The sequence below is a fragment of the Crocodylus siamensis genome, chromosome 6 (genome assembly GCF_052110815.1).
Source record: "Crocodylus siamensis isolate JL-2025a chromosome 6, ASM5211081v1, whole genome shotgun sequence".
NCBI classification, from domain to species: domain Eukaryota; kingdom Metazoa; phylum Chordata; order Crocodylia; family Crocodylidae; genus Crocodylus; species Crocodylus siamensis.
Window position 1 is genome coordinate 48,518,937 of NC_143400.1, and position 16,174 is coordinate 48,535,110.

The window sequence follows — 16,174 nt, forward strand, 5'->3', positions numbered from 1 at the left end:
GTTACCAGGAGCAGCTAACAAGCAGCAGAACTCTAAAACAAAGAATAGCTTGATTAGTGGAACCAGTAAAGACCATTAAAAAGGAAATCGTATAATTAACACTTGTGGGGTGAAGAATTTAGAAGGAATCAGGTAGCTTATAATGAGCCATGAAGTCACTTGATTTCATTACTGCTGTCTGAATGTAAATGCTTCTGCCAATGCTAGGCAGTGTCAGGGACTGTAATCATCAGGCAGGGCAGCCTGAGCCAAGTACCTCAATAGCTACACCTGCAGTAAACCTCAACTAGTGAATTCTAGCCCAGTTTAGGAACAGCGAGCATCTTGACTGGGTCATGGGAGTGCTGTCTAACCATTTAGCATCAGCCAGGCCAGCCAACCATTCTACTGTAGCAAGACTCCTAGTGCCTTCACTCTGGTCTTCTCTGGGTTTTACACATGCTCCAGGGGTGCGGGTAGGGAGGGAAAGGCATTTTAATTAGAGCAGTTCCAAGAGTCACTATAGTTAAAATGTCTCTAGCATCTTGTGTATCAGCATGCAACACTTCAAAATGGTGGTAGGAGCTTTAGATAAAGTGTCCCCACTGCCATTTTGAAGTACAGAGATGCTGATACGTGATACATATCATTACCATGCTCCAGCAACCTTGATTAATAGAGTCTGCTCTGATGCATGTAATTACACTGCATAGGAGCAGCCTCTGCACTTGTGTACAGGCCCCCTTGGTTTTGGCTTATTTCTGGAACTGCCTTTGGATTTCCTGTGGGTCTGTTTTCTATCTCCTGACCTGGTTTGGTTCTGCTCTTAAACTTCACCCCCTAGATTATCCCTTGGATTGGTACTTGGCATCTGATCCCTGGATCCTGAACCTGAACTGTGTTATGGATACTTCCCCTGGATTTCCCTCTGGATTTGGTAATATGGCTCCTGTCCTCAGACCCAGCCCTATGCCACTGCTTTCCCTCAGTGGTCTAACCATAACCTCTTCTTATGCATGGATCAAAACAATTTTATCTACAGCAGACATACTTAGCAAAACATAATATCTCTACCAAATTACCCCAGTCCTCAGACTTCCTGACATTATTATAGGTGTTCAGGATTTTCTAACACCAAACTTAACAATGAACCTTATAAAGCAGCTTTGTTAGGAGTCTGTAAAGCCTAACTACACAGGCACCCTTCAGGCTAAGGATCTGGTGGGTACAAAGTCAACTTTTGAAGATGCCTGCTTGGAGAAATGGTTTAGCACAGCCTGCATATTAGTTGTATATGTACTGATAAATACTGGGCACATCTACATGTGTGCTTTAATGTATATGGGCATTTGTATGCACCACAGCATTTGATCCTTATTAATTTACCTTGCCTTAAACATTTTAACCCAGGTTATTATGGTGTGTTGCGTTTGTGTTAACACACCACAGCCTTTCAAATGAATGAAGTCCCATGTGTAATTCCCTGCAATTCCAGCAGGGAAAGCCAAATACCAATCTAGCTTAGATTGCCCTGTCCCTGCTCCCACCAGCCAAGTAAAGCAAAATCCCTAACATTTGGTTAGGGCAGAGGCTGGGGCAGCTACAGGGCAGGAGGGGTGGGGGTTGCCTCTGAGGGCAGCAGGGAACTCCATGGCCAGTGTCTGGGCAGGTTTTTTTTAATTTCCTCCCCTGGTTCTCTTTCAACATGGCTGCAGCTAGGTAGAACTACAGTTCCCAGAATACCAACCAGAGGTCATGTTGCAAATGGACCCCAAATACCATTACGTAGAACTACAGTTCCCAGAACACAAGAGGTATGCTTTGCTCCACTGGTGGGACCAGGAGGAGGGCAATTAGAGGCTGCAGGGGACACAGCAGGTTGGAAGTGAGGTGCACTGGCAGGGTTGGTGGGGGCTGTGGCTTGGGATTAATGGGCAACAGAATGCGCAAAAGCAGTGAACCAGCATGTCTCTGCCCTCCCCACCATCATCCCGCCTCTGGGGAGGGGAAGAAAATCTCTCAGCCTCTCTTGCTCTGAGGAGAACAAAACAGATAGAGCCGGACCTGAGAAAGGTGATAATTGCCCTCTTTGAAATATAAAAACTGCCCTTCCTGCTTTTCTGGTCAGACCTGAAATCCTGTTGCTGCCTTTGTCTAAGGCATTACCACGGCCTCACAGGAGACCTGAGGCTCCTCACCAGCTAAGAACTGCCCAGAGGAGTTGTTCATGTATTGACTCCTCTGTGAAATCTTATGAAATATGGACTTTCATTTCTACCCGGGAGAACGTTTACAATCTTTTCTCTGATGCCTGATGAATGGTGTTTGTGCAATTAAAGTTTTGGGGTTTTTTTGCAGAAATCTTGTTGGTCTAATAAAACATATCACCTCTGTCTATGAGCCCTGATTGCTTTCTACCATACCACAGAGCATTAGACTCAAAACAATGTAACCTGTCAACTAAAGAGCTAATACTTCACAACAGTTGTAAAGTGTTTGAGCAGATTTTGGTTCCATATGTAGAATTCAATCCTTTCACAAGGTGGATTCCATGTACAGTCACAAATATCTGTTAGGTGTGTTATACAACAGATTTCCTCTCTGCATTGAGCTACAAGGTAGGGCCACTACTGTATGATTCAGTCAGCATTAAAGTCTGGAGAATTATTTCTCCAAGACAGGCAGGGACTGTCTGGGCATCAAATCTAGTCTGTTCCTAAAGTAAGTAACAATATCAGATGATCTCCATTATAAATGGATCAAACTGTACCCTAAAAGAAGTTGCATTTTTTACCCTTTCTATTGAAGGGTGAAAACCTCCAGAACCTCACTATTTTGATAGAAACTTTCTTCCAATCCCCAGCTTAACTTTATCTATAGCCAGGTAATACCCACTTCTCATTGCGCCAATATTGGAATGTTGAATACATAGTTGCCTTTTGTACATATGAAGCAAAGCTTTATCTGGTAATATCCTTTACTGGATTAGTCTTATAGTTGTGAGAAATGTTAGGCACTTTCAGGTACAAAATGCTTATCCTGAAGCTTGGGAAAGAGGCAGATAAAATGAATGTAAATACTAGGTAAAACAGTTACTTTAGTTTAGTTGCACTGTGTAAATGAGAATGTGCCCCTGAAAAAGACTGTGCATTAGAATTAACAAATACCTGGCTTATGTCACAATCTATTCATGATAAGAGGAATTTTTAAAAAATGAAATCTTCTAAGTATGCGCCTTACAGATGTTGACACAATGCAACAGGAAGGTATTTTAAATTCACACATGCTATCAGAAACCCTCTAGCAAATGGCCAGGAGTTCTCTCTGTTTATTTTAGTTTAGTTACATGCAGTGTTCTTTTGCCTCATTTCAAATCACTTGAGTTCCCATATAAGAGAGAGAAACTGGCCTTGACAATTCAGCACGAGAGATATCTGTACCCATAGTGACCAGATAAAAATTAAACTAATTTAATGAAGTTGTAAAATTAAATATGCTATGCACGCCATCCTGTGACCAAACAGAACCAGTACCACCCAAGTAAAAATAACCCCCCTTTTTTATGAAACCTGAGCAAACAAAGAAAGCACAAGTGCCAACTCATTAATTATTTATGATTAGTGTATAGTAATTGGTCACCTGCGAAAAGTATAACTTTGAAAGAACTTCTGCCCAAAGCAGAGAGCTGTGTATACACTCAAGAAGAACAGATTATGCACAACGAATGTTATCTCTCCCGCCTACATATCTTTCTGGCGTATCCTTGTTTATCTCTCTATCTCTGTCATAATCTTTCTTATCAAGAGCTCTCGGTAATCTGCAGACTGCAACGGCTTATGTGAATCGCTCGGACTCTGTAACAAGCAACTCTCTTACCCACCCTGTCAATGCTGGGTAACATGGTATCTGCATGCTGTAACTGAATAAATCAACTCCTTTGCCTACGCTGCAGCACATCAGTAGCGTAAGTAAAATAAACTTTCTGTGTAACCAATATGCTGTGTTTAAAACCTCCTGACTCCTGCTCACCGTTATCACCCACCTGCCCGGTCATAAATCCCCCTCCTCGCGCCAAGCCGGTCGTGCCGACCCAGGCTCGCAGGTCGAGGGTGCACCGGCGTTAGGGGCACAACAATTGACATAATTTAATTTTAATGTAAACGGTTATTATTTTCATTGTGAATATTAGTAGTAAAATATCTAGTAGTAGGAATGCTAAAGTATGTAATCTTTTAATTGAAGGTCATAATAATTAAAAATAATATTCTTAATTTAGATATTACCAATGGATTTATGTTGCTTTAGAGAGGATTATAAGCGGGGTTGACATCTCAGAAAGACAGAAAGAAGCCCAATAATTAGCTACACTTTTTGATTCCATACCAGTGATACTTTTTCTATTAAATTACAAATTTCAGTCCAAAGAAAGGAATTTTTTTAATGATTCATGAATTTCACCAACCCTTAATACTTCAACACGAGTATAGTATAACAGGCATACTTTGGTTGTAAAAAAAATCACATTTCTTTTGGGGAAAAGCATTTTGTCCTGCACCTAAGTGCAAGTTTCATAGTTTCATAGTTTCTATGGTTGGAAGGGACCTAAGCAGATCATCTAGTCTGACGCCCTGCCATGGCAGGAAAGAATACTGGGGTCAAATGACCCCAGCAAGATGTTCATCTAACCTCCTCTTAAACACCCCCAGGGTAGGAGCCTGCACCACTTCTCTTGGAAGCTGGTTCCAGACCCTAGCCGCCCTGACTGTGAAGTAGCGCCTCCTGAGATCTAACCTAAACCTACCCTCTGCCAGCTTGTGACCGTTATTCCTGGTCACTCCTGGCGGTGCTCGGGGGAACAGTGACTCCCCCAAAGTTTACACACGTACAAGTTCTGGGTCAGCTTCTGCCAAAATATGAGTGATAAAGTATGCCATCACTTTCTCCCTGGACATCATGTAGTCTCTCTGTGTGGTTATCACAGGCCACTGTGCAGAGACAAAGTGGCCAGGCAGTCCTCCATCCCGTAATGCACCACTTACACCCAAATCCCAGCCACTTTTGAACACAAAGCATTCACTCTAGTATGGTTTATAGAACTCTATTATCTATATTTGAAAGGTCACAAGAGAGCCTTGCTCACCTTTTTATTTCCCTCTATGTGACTTGCCAGTCATTCTGTTTCTATCAGCTATGTGGTCATAGGCAGCATCAGAACCTGGTATTGAACACTATCCATCTAGAAGACTTCCTGACTGGACATCCCAAGCTCAAGCCATGGCTCCACCAACTCTTCTCATAGTTGTCTGAAAGCATACCACTGACCAGAACAAGGACAAAGAAGTGGACCTTATAACCATCTGTTGAGAGGTGGAGAACAAGTGGGTCCTCCATTGCAGTCACCACTACCAGGTGGTCTTTGAACAGATTTCCATGGAAATGGCAGTCCACGGGCATGAGCATGATTGGATGAGCTGTCCTCCACCCTTGTGAGGAAAGGCATGGTGAAATGCCAGTCTATAGTGGGCATAGCTCTCATCTCCCTTGATATGGATGCATACTTGGATGACACTGTCAGTATGGGTCTCACATACTCATAGGCCTCCATGGTGCCCCATGAGACAACCTTGAACAGAGACAGGTCAAGGACTCCTTGCCTCTCCAAGATAATGGGAGAGACATGGAGATGAATTCAAAGTTGTACACTAACTGTTCCCAGGCCTCCAGCCACCTCCCCACCCACAATATCCCAGCTTCTCCTTTTGACAATGTGTACAGGAATGGCCTCCCCATTCCTGTACATTCATCTCAAAACAGCCCATGTCACTCCCAGTAAGACTATCCTCCTTCCAGCCTCATGAACCCAGACAACATAAGGGAAAACATACAAGCTTTTCCCTGCCTCCACTCAGTAAGGTGCTTGCATTCAAACATTTTCCTCTGTTAACCTCTGTGCCACTAGTAGTGAGCAAGAGGATAGAGGGTTGTCAAGGATCTGGAAACACTCCCAGTGCTCATTTCTAAAAAGTGTGGGGTAACCCTTGGCCAAGCCTTATGGAAAGCCATCATCCCTCCCTCCCCCAATTCCATTCTGCTCAGTGAGGATGTGGGTATGTACAGACCATCTCACTTCAGCTAAGAGGTATTAATTCTAATCTCTGAATAGTAAAGGTGCATGAATGCAAGTGCTCATATATGCATGGCTGTTGTAGAAGAAAGTAGTACTACATTAGCTGATAGAAACAATGATTGTTATCCAGTATGTGGACTAATCAGTAAAGAGATATAGATAGATCTATGTAGATCTGAATAGCTATATATATACATCTATATACAGGTTTCTATTGCTTTATACTGTACATAAACACAAGCACAGGTTGGTGGTGAATGTTACCGTAATGGGGATGGCAAAAACAGAAATGCATGTCACAGACAATAAGCGAGGAGCACAGATCTACACAGGAGACTATATTTTGGTGTGTATCACTCCCACAATCTACTGCACAAAGCAGCTAACTATGGGCTTCCACCATATCAGTCACATAAGAGTGAATTTACCTCACATATGATAAATTTTTTGGTATAAAAAGGTTCATCATATAAGAGTGAATTCACACATACATAACCCACATAAAGTGAGGGAAACCTATAGATTGATAAGTCACTTGATCTATCTCTCCATCTAAATAGAGAGATAGATAATGCGTGTGTATATTAGGGCTGTGTGAAGCTTTGGTCCCTGATTCGATTTGGTGGAGATTTGGCCCAATTCAGTGGCTGAATCTCCGAATCCAAATTGAATCAGGGGACCCTTTAATCTCTCAAATTAAATCGGAACCCTCTGAATCAAATCGGAAAGATTTGGACATAGACACAGTTTTAAATGTTTTTTCTACATACCTCAAGGTACCAGGTGGCTCATGAATGCTGCAATGCTAGGACAGATGGAGCATCCCACAGGTGCATGGGGGGCTCCCCAGCATGCTCAGCAGAAGACCTGGAAGTGGACCAGAAGCACTCCTAGTCCACTTTTGGGTCTACCAGGGAGCACGCGGGGGGGGGCCCCAGCCCCTCCCCCAGCTCAGCGACTGGTGCCTCCTGGGCTGGGGGGGCACCCAGGGCCCCCCTGCAGCTGATTGCTGAGCTGGGGGGGAACATGGGGGGTGATGGCTCAACACGCTCCCTGACAGACCCAGAAGTGGAAGTACTTCCAGTCCACTTCCAGGTTCACTGCCAAGCATGCAGAGGCCCTCCCTCCACGCTCCTGTGGAACACCCTATCTGCCCTACCATCACAGCATTCACAAGCTGCACCTGGTACCTCAATGAATGTAGAAAAACATTTAAAGCTATGTCTATGTCCCAATCACTGATTTTCTGAATCAGCATTGAATCTTCAGATTCGGCTGAATTGAATCAAGGTCAGTGATCTGGATCAATTAATCAAATCACTGCCCTTGATTCAGCTGAATCCGAATTGAACACAGCCCCGTTTTGCACACCCCTAGTATGTAGATAGATAGATAGATCGATCTATTGATCTCAGGGCACCACTGAAATTCACCAGCCCATTTACAAAGGGCTAGCCCATAAGTACTCAAACTCCTAAAGCACCTACTAGCCAGATATAAAAAAGGATTAAGGTGCCTGAATTGCACCGTATGCGGTATCTAGGCACTAGATCCAAGTTGGCAATTGCACAGATGTGTGAGTGTGTGTATGTGTGTGTGTATGTGTAGATAGAGATAAAAACATTGCAATTATAGTACATCTGTGAATTATTTATTTTTAGAGAAGCCTAATGGGATTAACGGCATGCAAACATCTAACTTTCAAAAGCACCTTTGAATATCCTAGTCATAAATAGAAATGGAGTGGTTAGGTAAGGTTTTTAGGTACTTAATTTCTATATATGTGGCTAAAAACCCCTAATTTTGCCTAAGTAGGGATATGATGAGTTTAGACCCAAGTACTTTTTTTGGATTGGACCCTTCATTCCCATACTTAAAAGGTCATTATTAACAGATCTAACCTTCTGAATGCAGCATATTTGCACTAATTTACATCTTGTGCAAGTTCAATAGACTGAAGCAGTGAAGTATCTCTGGCTCACAACATAGAAAGATCAGGCAGGCTGACTTCCAAGGGAGCTACAATGATATATGCTGCCTGAGAATCTGGTGGTGAGACTTAGACACAATTTCAAGTTTTATTCCCATAAGAATGAGGCAATATTCTGCTATTGATTTCAGTGCAGGAAAGAAAAGATGCCTTTTGGCTATGATTATTTTTCTGTTATTTGAAAACCTTCTTGTATCAGATCCCTACTGTGACTGCTAGGTAAATAAGTAAAACCATCAACACTATGCTTCCACATATACTTTAATGAACACAGAGGAGAAATTAATGTGGGCTGCTACAGAGCCAGGTGTAAAATGTAAGTAGAATTATCTGTAGTTCTTTGCTTTATTCTAAAGTGACTGTGTCTAATGCCATTTCTTGCTAAATTCACCTCACATCATGAACAAAAATAGGTAATTTTAATGATTTCAGTTGCTTCATGATTTGAGATGGAGGCAGGCATTAACAAAGAAAGTTACTACTATGAAAAAAGTTTATTAATTTTTTTTATGATCAGACTGTGATTAATTTATAGTCATTTAGGTGAGAGAATGATACGGTCTTCCAATCATAGGAAACCCTTTGAAATTCCTTTTACTTTTTTAAGGTCTGCAGAAAAAAAGAGTCCCTTGCTTTTCCCTTTTTTCATATGAAGGACTGGGGGGAAAAAAGGGGAAAAACATGAAAAAAAGACAGGGATCTCTACTCTTCTTAACAAACAACTAGTTGGGGTTGAAGGCACTTATTGGGAAATTGATTTAAATCCCTTGCCTAACTAAATATGGTCTGTGACTTAAAACTGTTTGACAGCTCTCACCTGAATGTCTGAATCATCAAAATATTAACTACCCTGGAAAATATATATTATTCTTTTTTGATCAAATCATCGTTGTGGAGCTGAGCACTTTTTCTAAACAAAAGTTAAAAAGAAAGTATTTCAGCTCTATAAAAAATGATCTTTTCTTCTATAAATTGGAGTTTCTGACAAAGAAAAAAAATGAAAGGACAGGACAGAACAACAAAGGAAAGAAAAGGAGCTCAAAAGATCATGACCAGCTTTTCAGTGATGGGACTTCAGTGAAATGACCAGTATGGTAATGCAGCCGATATTCTCAATGGATGTCAAATGGTAAAATTTCCCTACCCATGCCATAGAGAACCTGAGAAACAGGTGATCAAACAAATTCTGACCATTTTATTCTTAATTTTATTATACATAGATTGAGTTGAAAATGGGTTTTGACTTTTGCTGTAGTATTGTAAATATGTTGACCTACATTTTGATCTTTCAACAGTTTTGCACACTTACGAGCTCACTAGGCCAAATGCTTTTCTAACTGAAATGGGTTTAAAAAACGGTCATGCTTTAATGAAGTCCTGGAAGTACTCCAGTTTAAAGCTGGTGTAATTGGGAGGAACATTAAAATCTTTAACTTAAATTATATTGTTTTAGATTTACGTTGTTGTGAGAGCAGTCCCTAGACAAAATAGTTACAGTCCTGATTTATTTTCATACCAAAAAGTGTATACGCTATGAATAGACAGTTAATAGTTTTGCTTGACTTAATATATATATATAGAACTAATGCATATATTTTCTCTTTAATTTCCAAGATGAAGCATGGTGCAGAAGAGATGCCAGGGAATGATTCTCTTGTGACCATGTTTGTCATAATGGGCTTTTCTACCCGCCCTGACATGAAGCTTTTTATTTTCTTGTTGTTTCTATGCATTTACATCATCACAGTGCTAGGCAACCTCCTCATTCTCTTCATCATAAATGCTGACCCCACCCTTCACACTCCCATGTATTTCTTCCTCAGGAACTTATCATTCCTAGAGATCTGTTACACTTCAGTCACCCTGCCCAAGTTGTTGACCAGCCTCCACTCAAATGATAAGTCCATTTCCTTTGCTGGCTGTGCTGCCCAAATGTATTTCTTTTTGTTTTTTGGTGCAACCGAGTGCTGTCTCTTAGCTGCTATGGCATATGACCGCTACAGTGCCATATGTAACCCACTGCGATACACAGCCATTATGAACAGGAAGGTGTGTATCCAACTGGCTGCTGCATCATGGGTCTGTGGCAACTTGGTAGCTCTTGGACATACCACATTCATGTTCTCACTGACTTTCTGTGGCCCTAATGTGATTAACCACTTCTTTTGTGAGATCCAGCCACTGCTGATGCTGGTGTGTGGAGACACTTATTGGAATGAGATCCAGATCATTGTGGCTGCTGCCTTTGTCATCATGATGCCTTTTATGCTAATTCTGGTGTCCTACATTCGAATCATTTCAACTATCCTTAACATTAGGTCTGCTGAAGGAAGGCATAGAGCTTTCTCCACATGTTCCTCACACCTCACTGTAGTGATGATATTCTATGGAACAGCCATTTTCATCTATATTCGTCCTAAATCTACCTATTCCCTGGATGTGGACAAACTGCTCTCTTTATTCTACTCTGTGATCACACCAATATTAAACCCAATTATATACAGTCTTAGAAACAAGGATGTGAAAAGAGCCCTTAAGAAAATAAAGCTAAAGATGTTTTATTAAAAAATACAGAGAGATTTGCTTTTTTGGATAGTCCTCTGAGGAATAGTTCAGTGTTGTTTTTTTTTAAACGGGGAAAAAATAAAAATGTTATACTCCTTATTGGGTATATCTTAAGATGTATAGGAACATAGGATCAGATGACACAATACAAGAGGGGGCCTCCTGGGCTAGTTAATCCAGTGACTCCTGTCTCTTGGCATTGTGAAAATTAATGTAATAAAATACTAGGGCTGTGCAAAGCTTTGACTTAATATTTGATTTGACAAATATTCGACATATTCAACCTTGAAAAGTGAAAGTTGAGTTGAATAGCAGCTGGTCGAATAGCTGTCGAACTGAATACTGGAAGTCAAATATTAACAGTGCAAGTTGAATAGTAACAGAGGAGGTCGAATATTCGACAAGGGTTGAATATTTGACTTGCTTATACTGGATTCCCTGTGGGGGTGGAAAAAAAAGGAAAGTAAGGGGAGGGAGGGGGAGAGGGGGAAGGAGTGCTTTCATGACTGACATGTGTGGCTGGCCAGTGACCTGTCAGCATTCTCTGAGGTCCCTTCCAATCCCAGTGCTCTGGGGGAGGGCCAGAGAAAATGCATAAAAGGCAGCAGTTTTTCAGCTCCCTGCTTTCTGCCTTGGGGTCAGTTTCTGAGCTGTTGGTGTTCTCCAGCACCTCTGCATCAGACCATGACGGCTGGAAGCCCTGATCTTCAACAAATTCCCTGCTTGCAATGCTAGCAACAGGGATTTCTGAGAACTTGGTGCTTTTATTTTATAGCTACTTTTCATATTAGTTTACGCTTATATTGGATAGGGTTAGTAGTAGCCTAGGATCTACTCTATATATAGGAATTTAGTTTATATATATATATTTTATACATCATTCATTCTTTCCATGACACCAGTGCTTCTCAGTATATTATCTACATGCACAAACACATTTACATAACATCTAGAAATCTAATCTGCGGCGCACAGCACACTTAGAGGTTCCAGTTTACATATGAAGGAACACATTATGAAGTGGGGTGTAAAGGCAGGTGGCCACACTGGCCAGTCTGCACGAAAGGGAGCAAGGGGGGTTGCAAGCAGGAGAGCTGCAGTTTCTCCCCCCACCAAACTCAGACGCAGCCTCTTTTCTCCCACTACAAGGGATGAGGCTGCTACAAGCAGTAAAGAGAGGGGAGCAGCAGAGAGTGCCAACAGAGCCACTGCCGGTATCTAAAATTCTCTCATGTCCAGACACAATAACCACAACCTTTCCCACCATAACTGCAGCTAGCACAGCAGCGCGCTTCACCGCTGTGTCACTGCCTATGCTGAGCCTCCCAGCGCCAGAAGAAGAGCTGGCTCTGGCTCTGGATCTCAGTGCCCTGGCAAGAGAAGTTCTGGGGAAGGAGGGGGAATCCGTTGAGTTTGTGCTCGACACCCCTCAGGTTTTTTTCCTTTCGAGCCACGAGGTCTTTCCCAGAAGGCACTTCAGAAGGTGCCTGTGTACAGGTGAAGGCAAGCGGGTCAGCCGAGTCTGCTCTTTCTCTTGCTGTGCCTCTGACTGCTGAAGAGGGGGAGAGTTCAGCAGCATTCACAGATGCACCCGCACGCCAGAGGGAAAGGCCTAGTACTAGCATGGTCTGGGATCATTATGAGCTGGCAGATGATCCCGCCTTTGCTATCTGCGTGCACTGCCGAGCCAAAATCAGCTGGGGCAAGGGAACAAAGCGCATGACCACCTCGGGAATGCTGAATCATCTCCTCGGGTACCACCCCTTTGTCACAGGAATGTCCTCGCTCGCTCCACAGCCCACATCCCCCACAGCAGAGGCAGGGCACCCTGGAACATCGGGGGCAAAAGGGACCAGTTGCAAATGTAAGCAAGGTCACCCAGACCATTGGGGACATGCTTGCTCTCGATGGCCAGCCCTTCCCCTGTGTTGAGCGGCGAGGGTTCAGGTGGCTCCTGGCACTGCTGGATCCATCCTACCAGGTACCTGCACACACCACCTTCAGCAGGATGGTGGTGCCCTCCCTATACAAAGCATGCAGGGAGCACTTGAGGGAGGAGCTGCACAAGGCAGATCTGCAGGTGATCGTACACTTCACCTCGGACATCTGTGTAACTGTTCTATATTATTAAGCATGTAACTGTTTTATATTATTTCAATTTTATATTATATTTCTTTTCTTTTCTGTGTAACTGCCATGCGGCACTCTCACATTTATGTAACCTTGAGGCCCTTGCTGTTAACCAAAGCAAGCGCCTGGTACCGCTTTTTGCTGCCTTGCAATTTATACTGTTAGTCTAAACAAGTGCCTGGTACTATGCTCTGCTGGCAGTAGGCCACACACCTGTACTGTGTAAATTTTACTTCTTATCTAAAAAGTGTCAGTATTGAAGGAACGAAACTTGTGCAGAAAATCTACCTAGTAACTATTATGTAAAAGGAATTATCCTATCTCTGTATGCTTAGCTTATATCGTAGTTAGTGTCATAGAGGCAGTCCAACGAACATCTATAAAAGAGGTAAAAAAGCAGGAAGCAGCAGAGACGACGACTGGAAAACTCTGTAGGCCTGATCATCCTACAGACCAGTTCCTAGCCTCCCCGCCTGGGCGTACCCCAGCGAAGACAAAGGCCTCGAAAATCCAACAACTGACAACGATTCACCGTGTTACAGTATTGCATTGTATATCCCATTCATGAGCCGTTGACCAGTTCTGGGACTACGGGGCCGGCAGCCGCGCCTAGCATTGGATTAGTTCTGGTGTTGGAGCGCGGAGGCTGGCTCTGGAACCTCGTGAACCAACAGACCCCCTTAGTATCCAGCATACTGTAACTGAAGAAACATTGGAGACTCCACTTCTCAATTGCCTCTCATCGTAGCTTAGACAGCATACCTACGCTCGCTATACTTGTATTTACTGCAGCTTCGTTCCAACCGGCCTCCCCTCTTACTCGTAAGAGGGTGAGGCCAGGTCAGTGAATAAAATCTTTTTGTTTTACCTTATTACTCTGTAATAACTTCTACTACTAACATCCCATTTCAATGAGCCGTTGACCAGTTCTGGGACTTAAGGAGCTGGCAGCCGCACCTAGCTTTGGACTAGTTGCACTGTTGGAATGCAAGGGCTGGCTCTGGAACCTCGTGAACCAACAGACACCCTATAGATTAAGAAACACTAACAACTTACTCTAAGTCGTCTACTTGTGCCAACTCGGCAAACCTCGAGGGCGGCTATAAAGCTACCTCAATCCCGCCCCACAAGCCGTGCGCTCGCACAGCTCCACAAAGCCCGCGGCTCCCCTAAGCGGTGCCAGAACCACTAGCCCGGCATTCCACCACAATCTGGAGCAGCCAGGGTGGAGATCATGCGTACCTCTCCCTCACAGGGCACTGGTGTGGCCAGTCAGGCCGTTGGTGGGCTCTCCTTCACACCAAGGTGATGGATGAGTCCCACACAGCAGCAGAGATAAGGGGGGCCATGAACCGCAAGGTGCAGGGGTGGCTGGCCGTTGGGCAGGCTGAGCTCATCCACGGCTTCATGGTCACTGACAATGGGGCCAATATGGTCAAGGCAGTCTGCGATGCCAGCTTTACTGGTATTTGCTATGTGGCACACAATTTACATCTGATTGTGAGGGATGCCTTGGAGGGGGACAGGGCTGCTGGTGATGGCACCAGCAACACCAGCAGGCTTGTTTCCAGATGCAGGAAGGTGGCAGGCTACTTCCACTGGAGCATCAAGGGGGGCAAAATGCTGTGGGACAAACAAGCAGAGATAAATGTCCCGCAACACAGAATCATCCAGGATGTGGAGGCTCGGTGGGACTCCACATACCTGATGCTCAAGAGGCTGGTGGAGCAACAGAAGGCCATCCATGAGCTGGCTTTGCTTTGGGAGGTTGGGTTCAGCTGCCCCCTGACCAAAGCTGAGTGGGATGCCATGTCCCAGATCTTGCTGGTCCTCAAGCCCTTCCTCAAGGCCACTGAGACCCTCAGTGCTGCTGATGCCCTCTCAGCCAGGTGGTCCCCATAGTGAAGGAGCTCCACAGTCAAATGGAGAGCTTCTTGGGGGCCAATGTTCCTGGCTGGGGCAGGCAGCTTTCACCAGATGTGCAGGCACTGGTGAGGAGGCTGAAGGAGGGCCTTAGGAAAAGGCTTGAGCCCTTGGGGTCCAACACAGTGCATATGCTGGCCGCCATCTGTGACCCAAGGGTGAAGGGCACCATATGTGGCAGCGAGACACTGAGTTAGTGGAGGGAGGTACTTATTAAGAAAGTGACGGAGGCAGAGCAGCGGAGGTGGGGGGCAGTGGAACAGGGGGATCCACTGCCTGAAGCCAGCCTGCCATCCATGAGCCAGTCTTCCCCTCCAACACAGGTGCTGCCACGAGTTTTGTCTGGATCACGAGTTTTGTCTGTCAGCATCCTAAGGTGCAGTTTCCCCCAAAACCCTGCACCTATCACTGTGAAAGTTGGTAGGCTTTGTGGGCTCCTCAGGGGCTACCAAGCCTGCAGTTTTGAGTTCCCTGTGGCTTTCCACACAGAAGTCAAAGAAGGTTTTCTCTCAAGAATTTGGGGTGCCGTTTTTCCAAACCCCCAAACCTATCTTGTTGAAAGTTGGCAGGCTTTGTGGGTTCCTAAGGAGCAACCATTCCTGCAAGTGTGAGCTCCCTGTGATGTTGTACATAGAAGTTACAGATGGTTTGCTCTCAAGAATTTGGGGTGAAGTTTCTCTGCACCCCCTAAATCAATCTTGTTAAAACTTGGCACTCTTTGTGGGCTCCACAGGAGCTACCATCCCTGCAATTTTCATCAAGGTTAGACAAGGAATGCCAAAGTTAAAGCTTGCTTCGACCTTCCCCATTATAGCCTATGGGGAAGTCGAAGCAGCTCCAACATTCGACTGAGCTTCAAGCTGGAGTCCAAGCAGACCCTCTTCGACTCGAAGCACACGGCAAATCGAAGCGGGACCCGGTTTAATATTCGACGTGGCTGTTGAATTGAATATTACCTGCTCTGCACAGCCCTATAAAATACCTTCTGCAAAATTATGAAGCTCTATCTTTAAACTGTTTTCCCTCTTCTCCCACTGCCCCCAAACATACCTGCTCTTATTGGAAGAATGTTTCAGGACCTCATTCTTCTTGTGGTCATAAATCTTTTAGTTTCCAGCCTAAATTTATTCATAGTCAGCTTATATTGATTGGCTGTTGGATCCTGTGGTCACATTCTCATTTTGCACAAACAGAACAAACTAGTGGGTCTTAGTCATCCTTTGATCCATTAATAACCATAGATCTGTCATTCACTGGGGCTCCAGATTACATCAGAAATTATTTTTATTACTCCTGAAGTTCATTAACTTGCATTCTTTATTGTTAAATTCCATTCTGTTCCTATTACCCTAGTATACAAAATTATTCATTTCTTCCAATATGATTTTCCAGTCCTCCCAGGTTTGTGTCATTACTAATACATGCCTCTTTTTCATGACAACACCTTTAATGAAAATAAT

The 16,174-nt window shown here is 43.9% G+C and overlaps 1 protein-coding gene across 1 annotated transcript; it reads left to right on the top strand.

Moving 5' to 3' along the window:
* The first annotated feature begins 9,710 nt into the window (after positions 1 to 9,710).
* Positions 9,711 to 15,658, top strand: LOC149862745 (olfactory receptor 10C1-like). Its single transcript, XM_090054084.1, has 3 exons — positions 9,711 to 10,633; positions 12,114 to 12,158; positions 15,529 to 15,658. Exons 1-3 carry the CDS (start codon positions 9,711 to 9,713, stop codon positions 15,656 to 15,658), a joined length of 1,098 nt encoding a protein of 365 aa, XP_089910210.1.
* The last annotated feature ends 516 nt before the right edge of the window (positions 15,659 to 16,174 follow it).

Bases quoted from the DNA above. Each gene is read 5' to 3' on its own strand.
- LOC149862745 (XM_090054084.1), top strand. From the start codon at position 9,711: ATGAAGCATGGTGCAGAAGAGATGCCAGGGAATGATTCTCTTGTGACC. The intron at 10,634-12,113 runs GAAAATAAAGCT...TCCTTTCGAGCC, and splicing joins GATGTGAAAAGAGCCCTTAA to ACGAGGTCTTTCCCAGAAGG. The intron at 12,159-15,528 runs GTGAAGGCAAGC...TCCCCATTATAG, and splicing joins CAGAAGGTGCCTGTGTACAG to CCTATGGGGAAGTCGAAGCA.